Source organism: Poecile atricapillus, chromosome 21 (genome assembly GCF_030490865.1).
Source record: "Poecile atricapillus isolate bPoeAtr1 chromosome 21, bPoeAtr1.hap1, whole genome shotgun sequence".
Taxonomy (NCBI): Eukaryota; Metazoa; Chordata; class Aves; order Passeriformes; family Paridae; genus Poecile; species Poecile atricapillus.
This window is the reverse complement of record NC_081269.1, coordinates 10,231,077-10,244,292: the sequence shown is the minus strand read 5'-3', so window position 1 is coordinate 10,244,292 and position 13,216 is coordinate 10,231,077. Positions and strand designations below refer to the sequence as shown.

The window sequence follows — 13,216 nt, the reverse complement described above, 5'->3', positions numbered from 1 at the left end:
CAGGAGCAGACGTGTGTGAGGCCCTGTGGCTGTCGTTTGGGGAGTGCTGCTGCTCGGCTCCAGCGCATTTTCATTGCAGAGACGGCAATCAACGTGGCATTGAGGTTTTTATATTTGTCTGGGGTCATGGCTGCCCCAGATATTAAACAGTGTCTCTGCCACTCAGCAGCTTGGCCCACACTTTGTTCTCCGTTAATTCGCACGAGCCTCAATTAAATTTATAATTTGTGTGCTTGGAGTGAAGAGAATTGTTTTGTTCAGTAATTAAATTGGGAAGTCTGGAGTGTGAGTGGAGAAACAAAGCACTGTCAGCTGTAGTTGTTTCCTTCAGAGCCCTGGGGACTGAGAGGATTGCTGGCTGTCTGCATCCTGGGGCAGGAGCCAGGTCCTGGGGGCAGGAATGTGCTTCCCTTGCTTCCCACAGCACCAGCAGCCACCCTGGAACAGGGCTCTGCTTAATCCAGTTGTGCTCACTCAGCTCCATTCCAGCCGAAAATCAGCCTGGGCCCAGCACAGGGAGCACCTGGAGCTGCTGGAGGAGCCCAGAGGAGGCTCCAGGGGGATCAGAGGGATGGAGCAGCTCTGCTGGGAGAGCTGGCAATGCTCACTGGGGAGAAGAAGCTTTGGGGTGAGCTCAGTGTGACCTTCCAGGACCTGAAGGGAGCCTGCAGGAAAGATGGGGAGAGACTGAGCCTGGAGTGACAGGACCCAGGGAACAGCTTCCCAGTGCCAGAGGGCAGGAATGGATGGGATTTGGGGCAGGAATTGTTCCCTGGCAGGGTGGGCAGGCCCTGTCCCAGGTGCCCAGAGCAGCCCCTGGATCCCTGGCAGTGCCCAAGGCCAGGCTGGATGGGGTTTGGAGCAGCTGGGACAGTGGGAGGTGTCCCTGCCATGGCAGGGGTGGCACTGGATGGGCTTTAAGGTCCTTTCCAGCCTGTTCCATGATTCCATGATTCTCTGAAATCCAGAGCATGCCCAGCACAGTTGCTCTGGATTCATCCTGGCAGACCCTGGAGGAGCTGGGATGCTTTTCAAAGGCTTCTGCATTTCAAGGTACTTGGCCAGAGCTCTGTGGATTAGGCTGCTCAAAGCACCCTTATTAAGCAGGTAATTAAGAGGCAGCATCGTTGCTGTTCCTGCCGAAGGGAGGTTGGGGAGAGAGCTCTGGGTGAACAATGGGATCCTTTCCTATTTAATTCTTGATGTCTTAATAACTGTCTTCATGTATTACTGCAAAGCAGAACGTGACCGCCCTCATCAGCTCCGCATGGGTTTTAAGTGCTATCAGCTGTTAATTAACTCCAGTTTGAAGAAGTTGGGGAAGTTGAAAGCTGCTTTCCTTTGGTGTGCTGGAAGCTGATTCCCATTGATTTGTGCTGGGAATTAATCAGCCAGCCAAGCACTCACTTATTCCATTTGCCTCTGTGCTTTCTTTCCTTGTAAACGATATCTTTGTAGTTTACTGAGACCATGAATCATGTTGGAGCTTCTGAAGAATTTTCCCCCTCTGTACTCATACATTTTTCATGCTGCTCAAATCATAATCTGGATAATGAGTGTGGGGAGAATATTGTTGTGTGTCTCCAAACCCCTGATTTGCGTAGCTGCCTGCTCTGATATAACACTGACTAATAGAGAACGAACATGTTTAAACTTTGGCTTCAGACTTTCAGAGCTGGGCTAGAAAAGCCTGAATGTTCATCTCTGGTGAGCACTCCCTGCCTTGTGCCCTGCCAGTCCTCCCCCAGGCTGCCTCTGAGTTATGGGGCCTGGGCAGATTAATGGGGAGAGTCCCTCATAAATTTATGGGTGAGAGAGTAATTGCTTCCAAAACTTGTGCAGTTCCCCATTAGCAGCAGGCTGCTCCTCCTGAGGCGCTGTGTGTGCTCTGTGCTCTGCTGGAAGGTGTTGGCAGAGATGTGGCTGCACTTTCCATGTGCAGGGAGATGCAGGTGGATCAGGATTTGGAGCGTGGTGGCAGCTGGGAGCGGCTGCCATGGCCATGCCACACATGGACCTGGATGCAAATCCCATTTAAAGGAGGTCACAATGTTCTTCCCAGGGGATAAACCACGAGCAGGCCAGACACAGCCATCCATAAAACTGTGTTGTAAAGGCTGCTGCTTGATGGGATTTTGTGACTGGAATAAAAGAGCTCAGCCCAAGAGCAGAGGGGCTGGAGGCAGGCAGAGGAGCCTTGGCTCTGTGGGGACAGAGGGACACGTGTCCTGCTCCGGGCTCTCTGTTCTGCTCTGGGGGGTGGGATGGGAGCTGGAGCAGGAGCCCCATTTCCCTGAACACCCTGGGATGTGCAGGGGAGCTGTCCCTGAGTGCTGGCAGTTCTGGGGTGCCTCCAGAACACGACCCAGCAGCTGCTTCCCAAAGCCCCAGTGCTCCTGCCAGGTCCCAGCAGGGAGGGGCTGAGCTCTGTGCCCAGGGCTGCTCCTGCTCACCCCCATGGTGGCTCCACCCAGGGACCTGCTGCATTTGGGAACAGATTCTGGAGCACAGGGCACAAATAACAGCCTGGGCTTGGGAGGAGGAGGAGGAGGAGGAGGTCCAGAGCTCGTTCTCCCTGTGGCACATGGGCAGGATCTCTGGGAGCATCCCACTGATGTGGCACTGGTTGTCCATGAGACTCTTCCAGACTTGTCACCTTTCCAGCCCCAGTGGCCTTCCCCAAGGTCCCTGGTCACTCAGGAGCATCCCCCCTGTGTCCCCTGTCAAAGCAGCTTTCCAGGGTTAGGTGCAGCCTGTGTCACTGCTGGGGACACCTGGCACAGAGCCCTGGGGAGGTGTCACTGCAGGAGGGACCCATTTTTGGTGCCATCTCTGAGCTGTGACCTCGCCGCGGGGTCCGGTGTGAGGAGCAGGGTTTGCAGTGGTGGGGTGGGGAGCCCTGAGCTGACTGTCCCGTTTCCCTGTGTCCCCAGGGTGTCACCTACTGCGGGGAGAGCCCTGCCAGCAGCCTGAGCATGGCCAACGTGCCGTGGCACGGGGAGGTGCTGAGCTTCGTGCAGGAGCTGGCGCGGCTGCTCCCGGATTACGGCATCGCCTGCGAGCACGAGCACTCCAACTGCCTGCTGCTGGCACACTGCAAGGTGAGCACAGCTGCCTGCCCTGCCTGCAGCAGCCTTCTCCTCCAGTCAGCCTGGAACTGCAACTGGGCAGGCTGGAAAAGCCCTCGGGGCTCTCTGTATCCAGCCCAGCCCTGCCAAGGCCACCCCTGTCCATGTCCCCAAGTGCCACAAGCACACCCGTGTTAAACCTCTCCAGGGGGTGGCTGGGGACTCCACCCCTGCCCTGGGCAGCTGTGCCAGGGCTGGGCATCGCTTTCCATGGAGAAATTTCCCCAAAATGCATCCTGAGCCTCCCCTGGCCCAGCCTGAGGCCGTTCCCTCTCCTCCTGTCCCTGTTCCCTGGGATAAAATCCCAAATCCTCCCCTGGCTGTCCCCTCCTGCCAGGGACTTGTGCAGAGCCAGAAATTCCCCCTGAGCCTCCTTTTCTCCAGGCTGAGCCCCTTCCCAGCTCCCTCAGCCCCTCCTGGGGCTCCAGCCCCTTCCCAGCTCTGTTCCCATCCCTGGACACGCTCCAGCCCCTCGGGGTCTGTCTTGTCATGACAGCATCACTGGGCAACCTCTGCCAGGGCCTCACCTCCCTCACAGTAAAAAATATTACTCATATCCAATGTAAACCAACCCTGCTGCTGTTTAAATCCATCAGCCCTTGCATCAGGTCCTGCTGGAAAGGTTTGTCACCATCTTCCCTTCAAGTACTGGAAGGGAAATGAAATGAAATACAAGTGAAATGCAATAAAAAAAAAAATCATTTTTAAGGATGCAGGAAATTAAAATTAATGAGTACATATTTGCTTTCTGAGCTTCAGAAAAGATTAATAAAAGGACTGCAGAAAAAGATAATAATGTGCCCTCTGGGCACCTGATGAAATTGTAGATTCCTGGAAAGCTTTGGGTTGGAAGGGCCTTAAAGCCCATCCTATTCCATGGCAGGGACACTTCCCCTGTCCCAGGAGCTCCAAACCCCATCCAGCCTGGCCCTGGGCACTGCCAGGGATCCAGGGGCAGCCCCAGCTGCTCTGGGCACCTGTGCCAGCCCCTGCCCACCCTGCCAGGGAGGAATTTCTGCTGAATATCCAATCTAAACCTACCCTGGAATCTGCAGAGGGAGCAGCTGGGAAGGAGCAGAGAAAACCGGGACACCTGGCACTGCTTGTGTTTGATCTCACCTTAAATTGGCTTTATTTACAGTCTCACTCCTGGCTGTTGCCACTGGCAACTGTTCCTGAGAAAGTAAAATCTCCTTTTGCATTGTAAGGTCCAGGAAAGCAAACAAACAGATTGCAGAAATCTTCTTGAGACAGAATTTAAGCAACACCATTAGCGAGGAGAATAAATTGGTACCTGCCCAGGAGGAATTCAACAGCTGCTTCTCCTTCCAGAGCCATTAGCAGAGGGTGTCTGTGTGAAACAATCTGTCCTCCGTGCTAAAATAGCTAATAAAAAATAAATTTATTTCCATTAGGGTTTAATTTTTGAGTTTCAGGCTCTAGTGAAGAATAAAATCTGTCAGTGCCTATTATTTGCAGGGAAACCTGTGCTCTGGGATTGATCAAACCAGAGTGAGTAATTGCAAAATCAAAGGGGTCCTTAAAAAATCAAGGAGTGGCAGGAAGAGTGTAATAAAAATCATTAAGAAATGTGATTTATTTCAGTGTGTTTTCCTAGGTCTGAGTTTGGAGGTGTTCAAACAATGCTCCTGATAAATTCAATGCTGCCATTGAATGCCAAGAGTCTGGGAATGTCAGGAATAATTCATCCTGCTGAGATGGATGGGACTCAGTGATTGGCACCTGCTTGTGATGAGTGACAGTTCAGGACTTGAGCTCTGCAGTCTCTTAAGAACAGGGATTTAGGGAGAAAAGGGATTTTAAGGAGAGCAAACTGCAGGTTTTATGCCTGGTGTTATTTCCTCTCTCTGGAGGTCATGGGGTGGCTCTGAGGTGGGAACTGGGGCACTTTGCTGGATCCTCTGCTTTGGGGTTTGCCCTTTAATTACTGAGTGTTCACAGATCAAACGTGGAGGGGACAGAGTTTGATGAGAGGTGTGACATTGTCACCTCCCCACCCCACAGAGCCTGGATCCTCCTGGGGATCAGGAGTTTTCCTTTACAGGTGACACCATGTCTCCTGTGCCACCGCTGTCCTGGTGGCCTCACACACATCCCCACCTCAGCACAAGAAGAATGAGCCTTGTGCACTTTGATTTATGGCAGGACAGGCTGGCAGTGCTGTGACTCTGCAGTGTCCCCTCCTGGCTCCAGGGACGCGCTGTGATTCCACGGGCAGGGATGGAGGAGCATCAGCCATGGCTGATTGCAGAATTTCAGGCTGTCAGCAGTTTTCACAACCAAAAAAGCTTTTAGCTCTTGGGCACAAAGTCAAGTGCCATTTGAAATGCACAGCCATCAAGTTTGGGGGGAAAAAAATCCACAAAAATCAAGGAGCCGGTCTGTTTTCCCTCTTTTTTTGGATGAAATGCGTAATAAGCTCTTAACTGAGATAAATCCTAATTGAGGCTTCAGCCAAGGCTGGGGCTAAATGAGCAGAGCTGGTCTGGGAGACAAATGCAGCTCCAGCTTGTCAGAGTGAGCCATTCTTCACATGGAAAGAGGATTTGTGTCATTAAACCTCTTCATCTCCCCCATTCCCTAACCCAGCCCTCCTGTCCCTGTCCCTGTCACCCAAATCCATCCCAAGCCCTTGGCCTCTGGTGCTTCTCCTGGGCCATTGTCCCAGGCTGGGCTGGAGTCACAGTCACAGCTCAGGGTTGGGATGACCTTGGCCCCTCCTCCAGGGTTGGAGGCACCTCAGAGCCCCTCCAGTGCCACCCCTGCCATGGCAGGGACACCTCCCACTGTCCCAGGAGCTCCAAACCCCATCCAGCCTGGCCTTGGGCACTGCCAGGGATCCAGGGGCTGCTCTGGGAATTCCATCCCAGCCCCTGCCCACCCTGCCAGGAACAATTCCTGCCCAAAACCCCATCCAGCCCTGTCCTCTGGCACTGGGAGCCATTCCCTGTGTCCTGTCCCTCCATCCCTTGTCCCCAGTCCCTCTCCAGCTCTCCTGGAGCCCCTCAGGCCCTGGAGGGGTCTCTGAGGTGTCCCTGGAGCTTCTCCTCTCCCCCAGCTCTGCCAGGCTGGCTCCAGAGCAGAGGGGCTCCAGCTGGGGGTCCCTGTCCATCCCCACCCAGCAGCTCCCAGCACTCCTGGGTTTGCTTTTCCCCCTCACTGTTCCTTTGCTGCAGTTCCAGGTGGATGGAGAGTGGAGGACCTGGATCGACTACGGCCGTTTCCAGGAGCTGGTGAGGGAGCACGAGCGGAGCGGCGGCTCCAGGAGCTTCACAGCGGCCGAGTACACGGCCAGGACTCCTCCCTGGGCCCTCTTTGGGGCCAGGGAACGGGGATTCGACCCCTCACACGTGAGATTCCAGAGGAAGAACAAGGCAGGGGACACCTCGGGGTGCTGAGGCTCGCCGCACCCTGAGCCTCCCAGCATCCTGCTTTGGGCTGACACCAAGTTCAGATCCATCCACCTGGATTATCCTGGTGTTTGAGAAGAGGGTCAAGCCTGGATTTAAGCCTTCCTTCCTCTTTTCAGGTCTTCCTGGATGAAAATATTGATAACGTTGTTATCTGGGGACAAATCAGAGCTGGTTCAGCAGCAGTGGGGAGGGGGCAGTGCTGGGGTTCCTCAGGGGGGAATGTTTGGAGTGGGATGTGGGGCCCGAGGGTTCCTTGGGCTCCTGTGCAAGGAGAGCCTGGCAGCAAAACATTCCACAGCCCTGAGGAAAAATGCCAGGAGATTTCAGCCCTGGATTGGGGCAGGTGGGGCTACAGCCAGAGCTGGACCCAGAACCTGATCCCTGCTGGGAGCATCATTTTAGGGACTTTGTTCACTTAAACCCTGGTACCATTTCCTGTAAAAACCCCACTCCCAAGAAGCCAAAACTTGGGAATGTTGTAAGAGCACCCCTATGGATACCCCTTGTGACACCTCTCCAAGTGCCTTCCAACCTCATGGCTTTGGGAATGAGCTTCAAGAGCAGCGTTACCCCACTCCCAGCAGCCCTGAACAACAGCTCCAGTCCTCCAGAGCCCTGTCAGGCTCCAGCTGGGAGTGCCCAGTGTCCAGTGCCCAGCTGGGAGTGCCCAGTGCCCAGCTGGGAGTGCCCAGTGCCCAGCTGGGAGTGTCCAGTGTCCAGCTGGGAGTGCCCAGTGCCCAGCTGGGAGTGCCCAGTGTCCAGCTGGGAGTGCCCAGTGTCCGAACTGGGAGTGCCCAGTGTCCAGCTGGGAGTGTCCAGTGCCCAGTGTCCAGCTGGGAGTGCCCAGTGTCCAGCTGGGAGTGTCCAGTGTCCAAACTGGGAGTGCCCAGTGTCCAGCTGGGAGTGCCCAGTGCCCAGTGTCCAGCTGGGAGTGCCCAGTGCCCAGTGTCCAAACTGGGAGTGCCCAGTGTCCAGCTGGGAGTGCCCAGTGCCCAGTGTCCAGCTGGGAGTGCCCAGTGTCCAGCTGGGAGTGCCCAGTGTCCGAACTGGGAGTGCCCAGTGCCCAGTGTCCAGCTGGGAGTGCCCAGTGTCCAGCTGGGAGTGCCCAGTGTCCAGCTGGGAGTGCCCAGTGTCCGAACTGGGAGTGTCCAGTGCCCAGTGTCCAGCTGGGAGTGCCCAGTGTCCAGCTGGGAGTGCCCAGTGCCCAGTGTCCAGCTGGGAGTGCCCAGTGTCCAGCTGGGAGTGCCCAGTGTCCAGTGTCCAGCTGGGAGTGCCCAGTGTCCAGCTGGGAGTGCCCAGTGTCCAGTGTCCAGCTGGGAGTGTCCAGTGTCCAAACTGGGAGTGCCCAGTGCCCAGCTGGGAGTGTCCAGTGTCCAAACTGGGAGTGCCCAGTGTCGAGCTGGGAATGCCCAGTGTCCAGTGTCCAAACTGGGAGTGTCCAGTGCCCAGCTGGGAGTGCCCAGTGTCCAGTGTCCAGCTGGGAGTGTCCAGTGTCCAGTGTCCAGCTGGGAGTGCCCAGTGTCCAAACTGGGAGTGCCCAGTGCCCAGCTGGGAGTGTCCAGTGTCCAGTGTCCAGCTGGGAGTGCCCAGTGTCCAAACTGGGAGTGCCCAGTGCCCAGCTGGGAGTGTCCAGTGTCCAGCTGGGAGTGCCCAGTGTCCAGCTGGGAGTGCCCAGTGCCCAGTGTCCAGCTGGGAGTGCCCAGTGTCCAGCTGGGAGTGCCCAGTGTCCAGTGTCCAGCTGGGAGTGTCCAGTGTCCAGCTGGGAGTGTCCAGTGTCCAGCTGGGAGTGCCCAGTGTCCGAACTGGGAGTGCCCAGTGCCCAGTGTCCGAACTGGGAGTGTCCAGTGTCCAAACTGGGAGTGCCCAGTGCCCAGTGTCCAGCTGGGAGTGCCCAGTGCTGTAGATGGAGCATCCCTGGGACAGGGGTTCCATTTCTTTTTATGAGCAGCCTCTTTTCTTCAGCTGCACCAAGAGTTTCTAAAGCAGGAGGGAAATAAAGGAGTTTTGCCTCTGGTGTGGCTGCTGAGCAGGGTCTGTCAGGGAAGGTGGGAGGTTGACTGAGGGAGATGAGAAGCAGCAGTGCTGCCCAAGAGCTCTTTCCTGACAGATGAGGGGTGGAAGGGGCAGCGTTGGGTGGGTTCCTGGGTGGTGGGTGGTGGCTGCTTCTCCCCAGTGTATTTTTGAAAAATCCCAGAATCCTGGGGTGGGCTGGAGGAACCTTTGAGCCCCTCCTGTTCCACCCCTGCCACGTGAATCCGCTGTCACCGCTCAGGACCAGCACAAGGCACTGAACTCCAGCCCATTTCTGGAGCTGTTGGTGTGGCTCAGGGGGTGCAGGGGGTTCCCAGCCCATTTTCTGGAGCTGTTGATGTGGCTCAGGGGGTGCAGGGGGTTCCCAGCCCATTTCTGGAGGTGTTGGTGTGGCTCAGGGGGTGCAGGGGGTTCCCAGCCCGTTTCTGGAGCTGTTGGTGTGGCTCAGGGGGTGCAGGGGGTTCCCAGCCCGTTTCTGGAGCTGTTGGTGTGGCTCAGGGGGTTCCCAGCCCATTTCTGGAGGTGTTGATGTGGCTCAGGGGGTGCAGGGGGTTCCCAGCCCATTTCTGGAGCTGTTGATGTGGCTCAGGGGGTGCAGGGGGTTCCCAGCCCATTTCTGGAGGTGCTGATGTGGCTCAGGGGGTTCCCAGCCTGTTTCTGGAGCTGTTGATGTGGCTCAGGGGGTGCAGGGGGTTCCCAGCCCGTTTCTGGAGGTGTTGATGTGGCTCAGGGGGTCCCCAGCCCGTTTCTGGAGGTGCTGATGTGGCTCAGGGGGTGCAGGGGGTTCCCCCCTCCCTCCTGCCCCCTCTGCTGCAGGGGGCTTTGCCCAGAGCCAAGGCACACAGCATAAACGGGGACCTGCTGCTTCCAAAGCCAACCTGCAGACCCAGCAGGTTCCACCCTGAGGGGAGAATGGACAAAAATCATTTTAACCCCTTAAAGCCAGAGAGAATTGGAGGAGCCCTGAGGACTGCAGTGCCTGGTCCAGTTCCCCCTTCCCTGGATCCCTTCTGGCTGCTCCGTGGGCCCTTCCCAGCTGTGCTCCCGCTGGATCCTGACTCAGGGGCTGAGTCACCCAGGATGGGAGCTGTGGTTCAGTTTTGAGTGAGGATAAATATATTTGTTTCCAAAAAAACTCCAGCAGGAAAACATTCCCCCAAGCAGAGCATTGTCATCCATCAGCTTTGGCTTCATCTGGCTCCGCTCCTAAATCATTTATGATGTTGGAGCTGCTGCTGTGCCCTGAGGGGAAAGGAAGAAGAGATGGGAATGAGTTGAAGGAAGGGCATCATCCTCATTTTGTCACCTGAGGCAGGAGCTGCCAGAGGGAGGGACCCAACACAGCCAGGACATTTCTGTTCTGGGGCCCCGGAGCTGCTCCCAGGGCTGGAGCCAGGCTGGGAGAGCTGGGAGGGCTCACCTGGAGAGGAGAAACTCCAGGGACACCTCAGAGACCCTGGCAGAGCCTGGAGGGGCTCCAGGAGAGCTGGAGAGGGACTGGGGACAAGGGATGGAGGGACAGGAGCCAGGGAATGGCTCCCAGTGCCAGAGGGCAGGGATGGATGGGATTTTGGGCAGGAATTGTTCCCTGGGAGGATGATGAGGGGCTGGGATGGAATTCCCAGAGCAGCTGGGGCTGCCCCTGGATCCCTGGCAGTGCCCAAGGCCAGGCTGGATGAGGTTTGGAGCTCCTGGGACAGTGGGAGGTGTCCCTGCCATGGCTGGGGTGGCACTGGATGGGCTCTGAGGTCTCTCCCACCCAACCCATTCTGGGGTTCCTTGGGGCTGGGTTCTGCCTCAAGGATGAATTTCCACCTTCTCCCCTCCCATTTCAGGGCAGGCTCAAGGTCCTCTGGAGCTGCTGGGGTGGGTGGATGCCTCACCTGGGCACAGTGACTGGGAGCATCCTCCAAATACAAATTTCTAAACCATAAAAATCCCCATCTCTTCAGGACAGACCCAAGTCGATGATAAGGTTTGCAAGGAATTACTCCAGAAAAAAAACAACAGCAACAAAAAAATCTACAAAAACAAACCAAGCAGCCAGACAAAAACCCCCCATACCCCAAATAAACTCTTGAAAAAATTCAGAAACAGCAATTACTTGTAAAAAAGGTGGTGAAATCCTCCATCCTTTCCCTGTCTCTGCTGTTCCCATCACTGGGACTTTCACAGATGCTGATAACAAGATAATCCTCACCTCTGGGGCACCATCTGGGAGATCAAACTCTGCTAAACTCCCTCTCTGTGCCAGGGGCTGGGCTCAGCTGTTCAATCATCTCAGTGCTGAGCTCTGCAGTTGGGACAGGAGAGCATCAAAGGCAGCAAGGATCAGCTCTTCAGTGAGCAGCCCAGGAAAGCTGGAGCCTCCTGTCCAATTCTCCTCATCTCCTGAACCTGGAGATTCCTGCCCGGGCTGGGACTGGGGGGGAGACACTGAACCCCCCTGGAGCTGTGGAAATGGGACAGGGCTGGGAGCTTCTGCAGTGAAATGGGTTTGGTGCATCCTGGCCATGGGGATCCTCAACTCCAGAATGTCCCCGAGGGGCTGGAGCGTGTCCAGGGCAGGAACAGAGCTGGGAAGGGGCTGGAGAATTCCTGAGGGAGCTGGGATGGGCTGGAGAATTCCTGAGGGAGCTGGGAAGGGGCTGGAGAATTGCTGAGGGAGCTGGGAAGGGTCTGGAGAATTCCTGAGGGAGCTGGGAAGGGGCTGGAGAATTCCTGAGGGAGCTGGGAAGGGGCTGGAGAATTCCTGAGGGAGCTGGGAAGGGGCTGGAGAATCCCTGAGGGAGCTGGGAAGGGGCTGGAGAATTCCTGAGGGAGCTGGGAAGGGGCTGGAGAATTCCTGAGGGAGCTGGGAAGGGGCTGGAGAATTCCTGAGGGAGCTGGGAAGGGGCTGGAGAATTCCTGAGGGAGCTGGGGAAGGGGCTCAGGCTGGAGAAAAGGAGCTCAGGGGGAATTTCTGGCTCTGCACAAGTCCCTGGCAGGAGGGGACAGCCGGGGGGGTCGGGCTCAAACAGCTTCAGATCCTCTTCCCCTTCCCCTCCAGGGCACATCCAGGTGCCTGGTGGGATTCAGGGATTTGGGATTCAGGGATTTGGGGTTCAGGGATTTGGGATTCAGGAATTTGGGATTCAGGGATTTGGGATTCAGGGATTTGGGGTTCAGGGATTTGGGATTCAGGAATTTGGGTTTCAGGGATTTGGGATTCAGGAATTTGGGATTCAGGAATTTGGGGTTCAGGAATTTGGGGTTCAGGGATTTGGGATTCAGGGATTTGGGATTCAGGGATTTGGGGTTCAGGGATTTGGGATTCAGGGATTTGGGATTCAGGGATTTGGGGTTCAGGGATTTGGGTTTCAGGGATTTGGGATTCAGGGATTTGGGTTTCAGGGATTTGGGATTCAGGGATTTGGGGTTCAGGGATTTGGGTTTCAGGGATTTGGGGTTCAGGGATTTGGGTTTCAGGGATTTGGGTTTCAGGGATTTGGGTTTCAGGGATTTGGGATTCAGGGATTCAGGGATTTGGGTTTCAGGGATTTGGGATTCAGGGATTCAGGGATTTGGGTTTCAGGGATTTGGGTTTCAGGGATTTGGGATTCAGGGATTTGGGTTTCAGGGATTTGGGATTCAGGGATTTGGGGTTCAGGGATTTGGGATTCAGGGATTTGGGGTTCAGGGATTTGGGTTTCAGGGATTTGGGATTCAGGGATTTGGGATTCAGGGATTTGGGATTCAGGGATTTGGGTTTCAGGTGCCAGAGCAGTGGAGATGGAGCTGTTTGAGTGTGACCCCACTGCTGACCGTGGGAGGAGGTTGGGCTGGAGGCCTCCAGAGGCGCCTTCCATCCCAAAATATCTGGGGATTGTTCCATGGAAGAGCTGAGCTTTGCCCTGGGCCATCCCAAGTGTCCAACTCCTGCTCCCCAGCATGGCCAGCCATGGACTGGGGGAATTTTGTTCCCTGTCCCATAACAGGAATCCCTGAGTTCCTCCTGCAGAGAAGACAAACCCACTCTGCTCTCTGCACCTCAAGGCCCCCAGAACAGGACCCTTTACCCCTCTGCCTTTGGCTCTTCTTGTGATTTTAGGGTGGTTTTTGGGGGGGTTTCTCTTTTTTTCTTGAAGATCTTTAAGTTGTTATCCAAAATCCAACTTTCCCCAAGGCTTTCTGTGTCTAATCAGCAAATTCCACCTGATTATGTGGGGATGAAGTCATTATGTCTCCCTCAGCAAAAAATCTCCTTCTCTTTCCCCAGGGGGAGGAGAGGCCTTCCCTCAGGATTATGGGATTTAGCAGAGGTTGAAAAGAGAGATCTTGCTTTGTTGCTTAAAGAGCTTAATCTGAAATCCCCTCCAAAGTGAGTGGGGCTTTGCAAATGCTGAGTAAGGATTGGGGCTGATCCCTCTCCAGGTGGGATCAGCCCTTGGAGCACTCCTGGTGTCCTCCTTTGAGGCTGCTCCCCTGGAATTCTCCTGGAATGTTCCTTGGCACAGCCAGATGGGCCCTGCTGGGATTCTGAGCTGAGCCCAACATCCCTGATCCAGGATCCTGATCCTGGCATTTGCCATTGCCTCTCAAGGCCTCTCTCCCCACCCTGCAGAAGTTCCACCACTCCAGGAG

At 55.7% G+C, this 13,216-nt stretch overlaps 1 protein-coding gene across 4 annotated transcripts in view; it reads left to right on the top strand.

Moving 5' to 3' along the window:
- Positions 1-8,576, top strand: part of LOC131587134 (S-adenosyl-L-methionine-dependent tRNA 4-demethylwyosine synthase TYW1-like) — a 52,294-nt gene extending 43,718 nt beyond the window's left edge. For all 4 annotated transcript variants that reach the window (XM_058854678.1, XM_058854677.1, XM_058854676.1 and 1 more), the window contains 3 exons: positions 2,934-3,101; positions 6,326-7,204; positions 8,386-8,576. In XM_058854678.1, coding sequence (XP_058710661.1) covers positions 2,934-3,101; positions 6,326-6,547 — 390 coding nt within the window. In that variant the 3' untranslated portion in view covers positions 6,548-7,204; positions 8,386-8,576. The remainder of the gene's footprint in view (positions 1-2,933; positions 3,102-6,325; positions 7,205-8,385) is intronic.
- Positions 8,577-13,216: the final 4,640 nt, after the last annotated feature.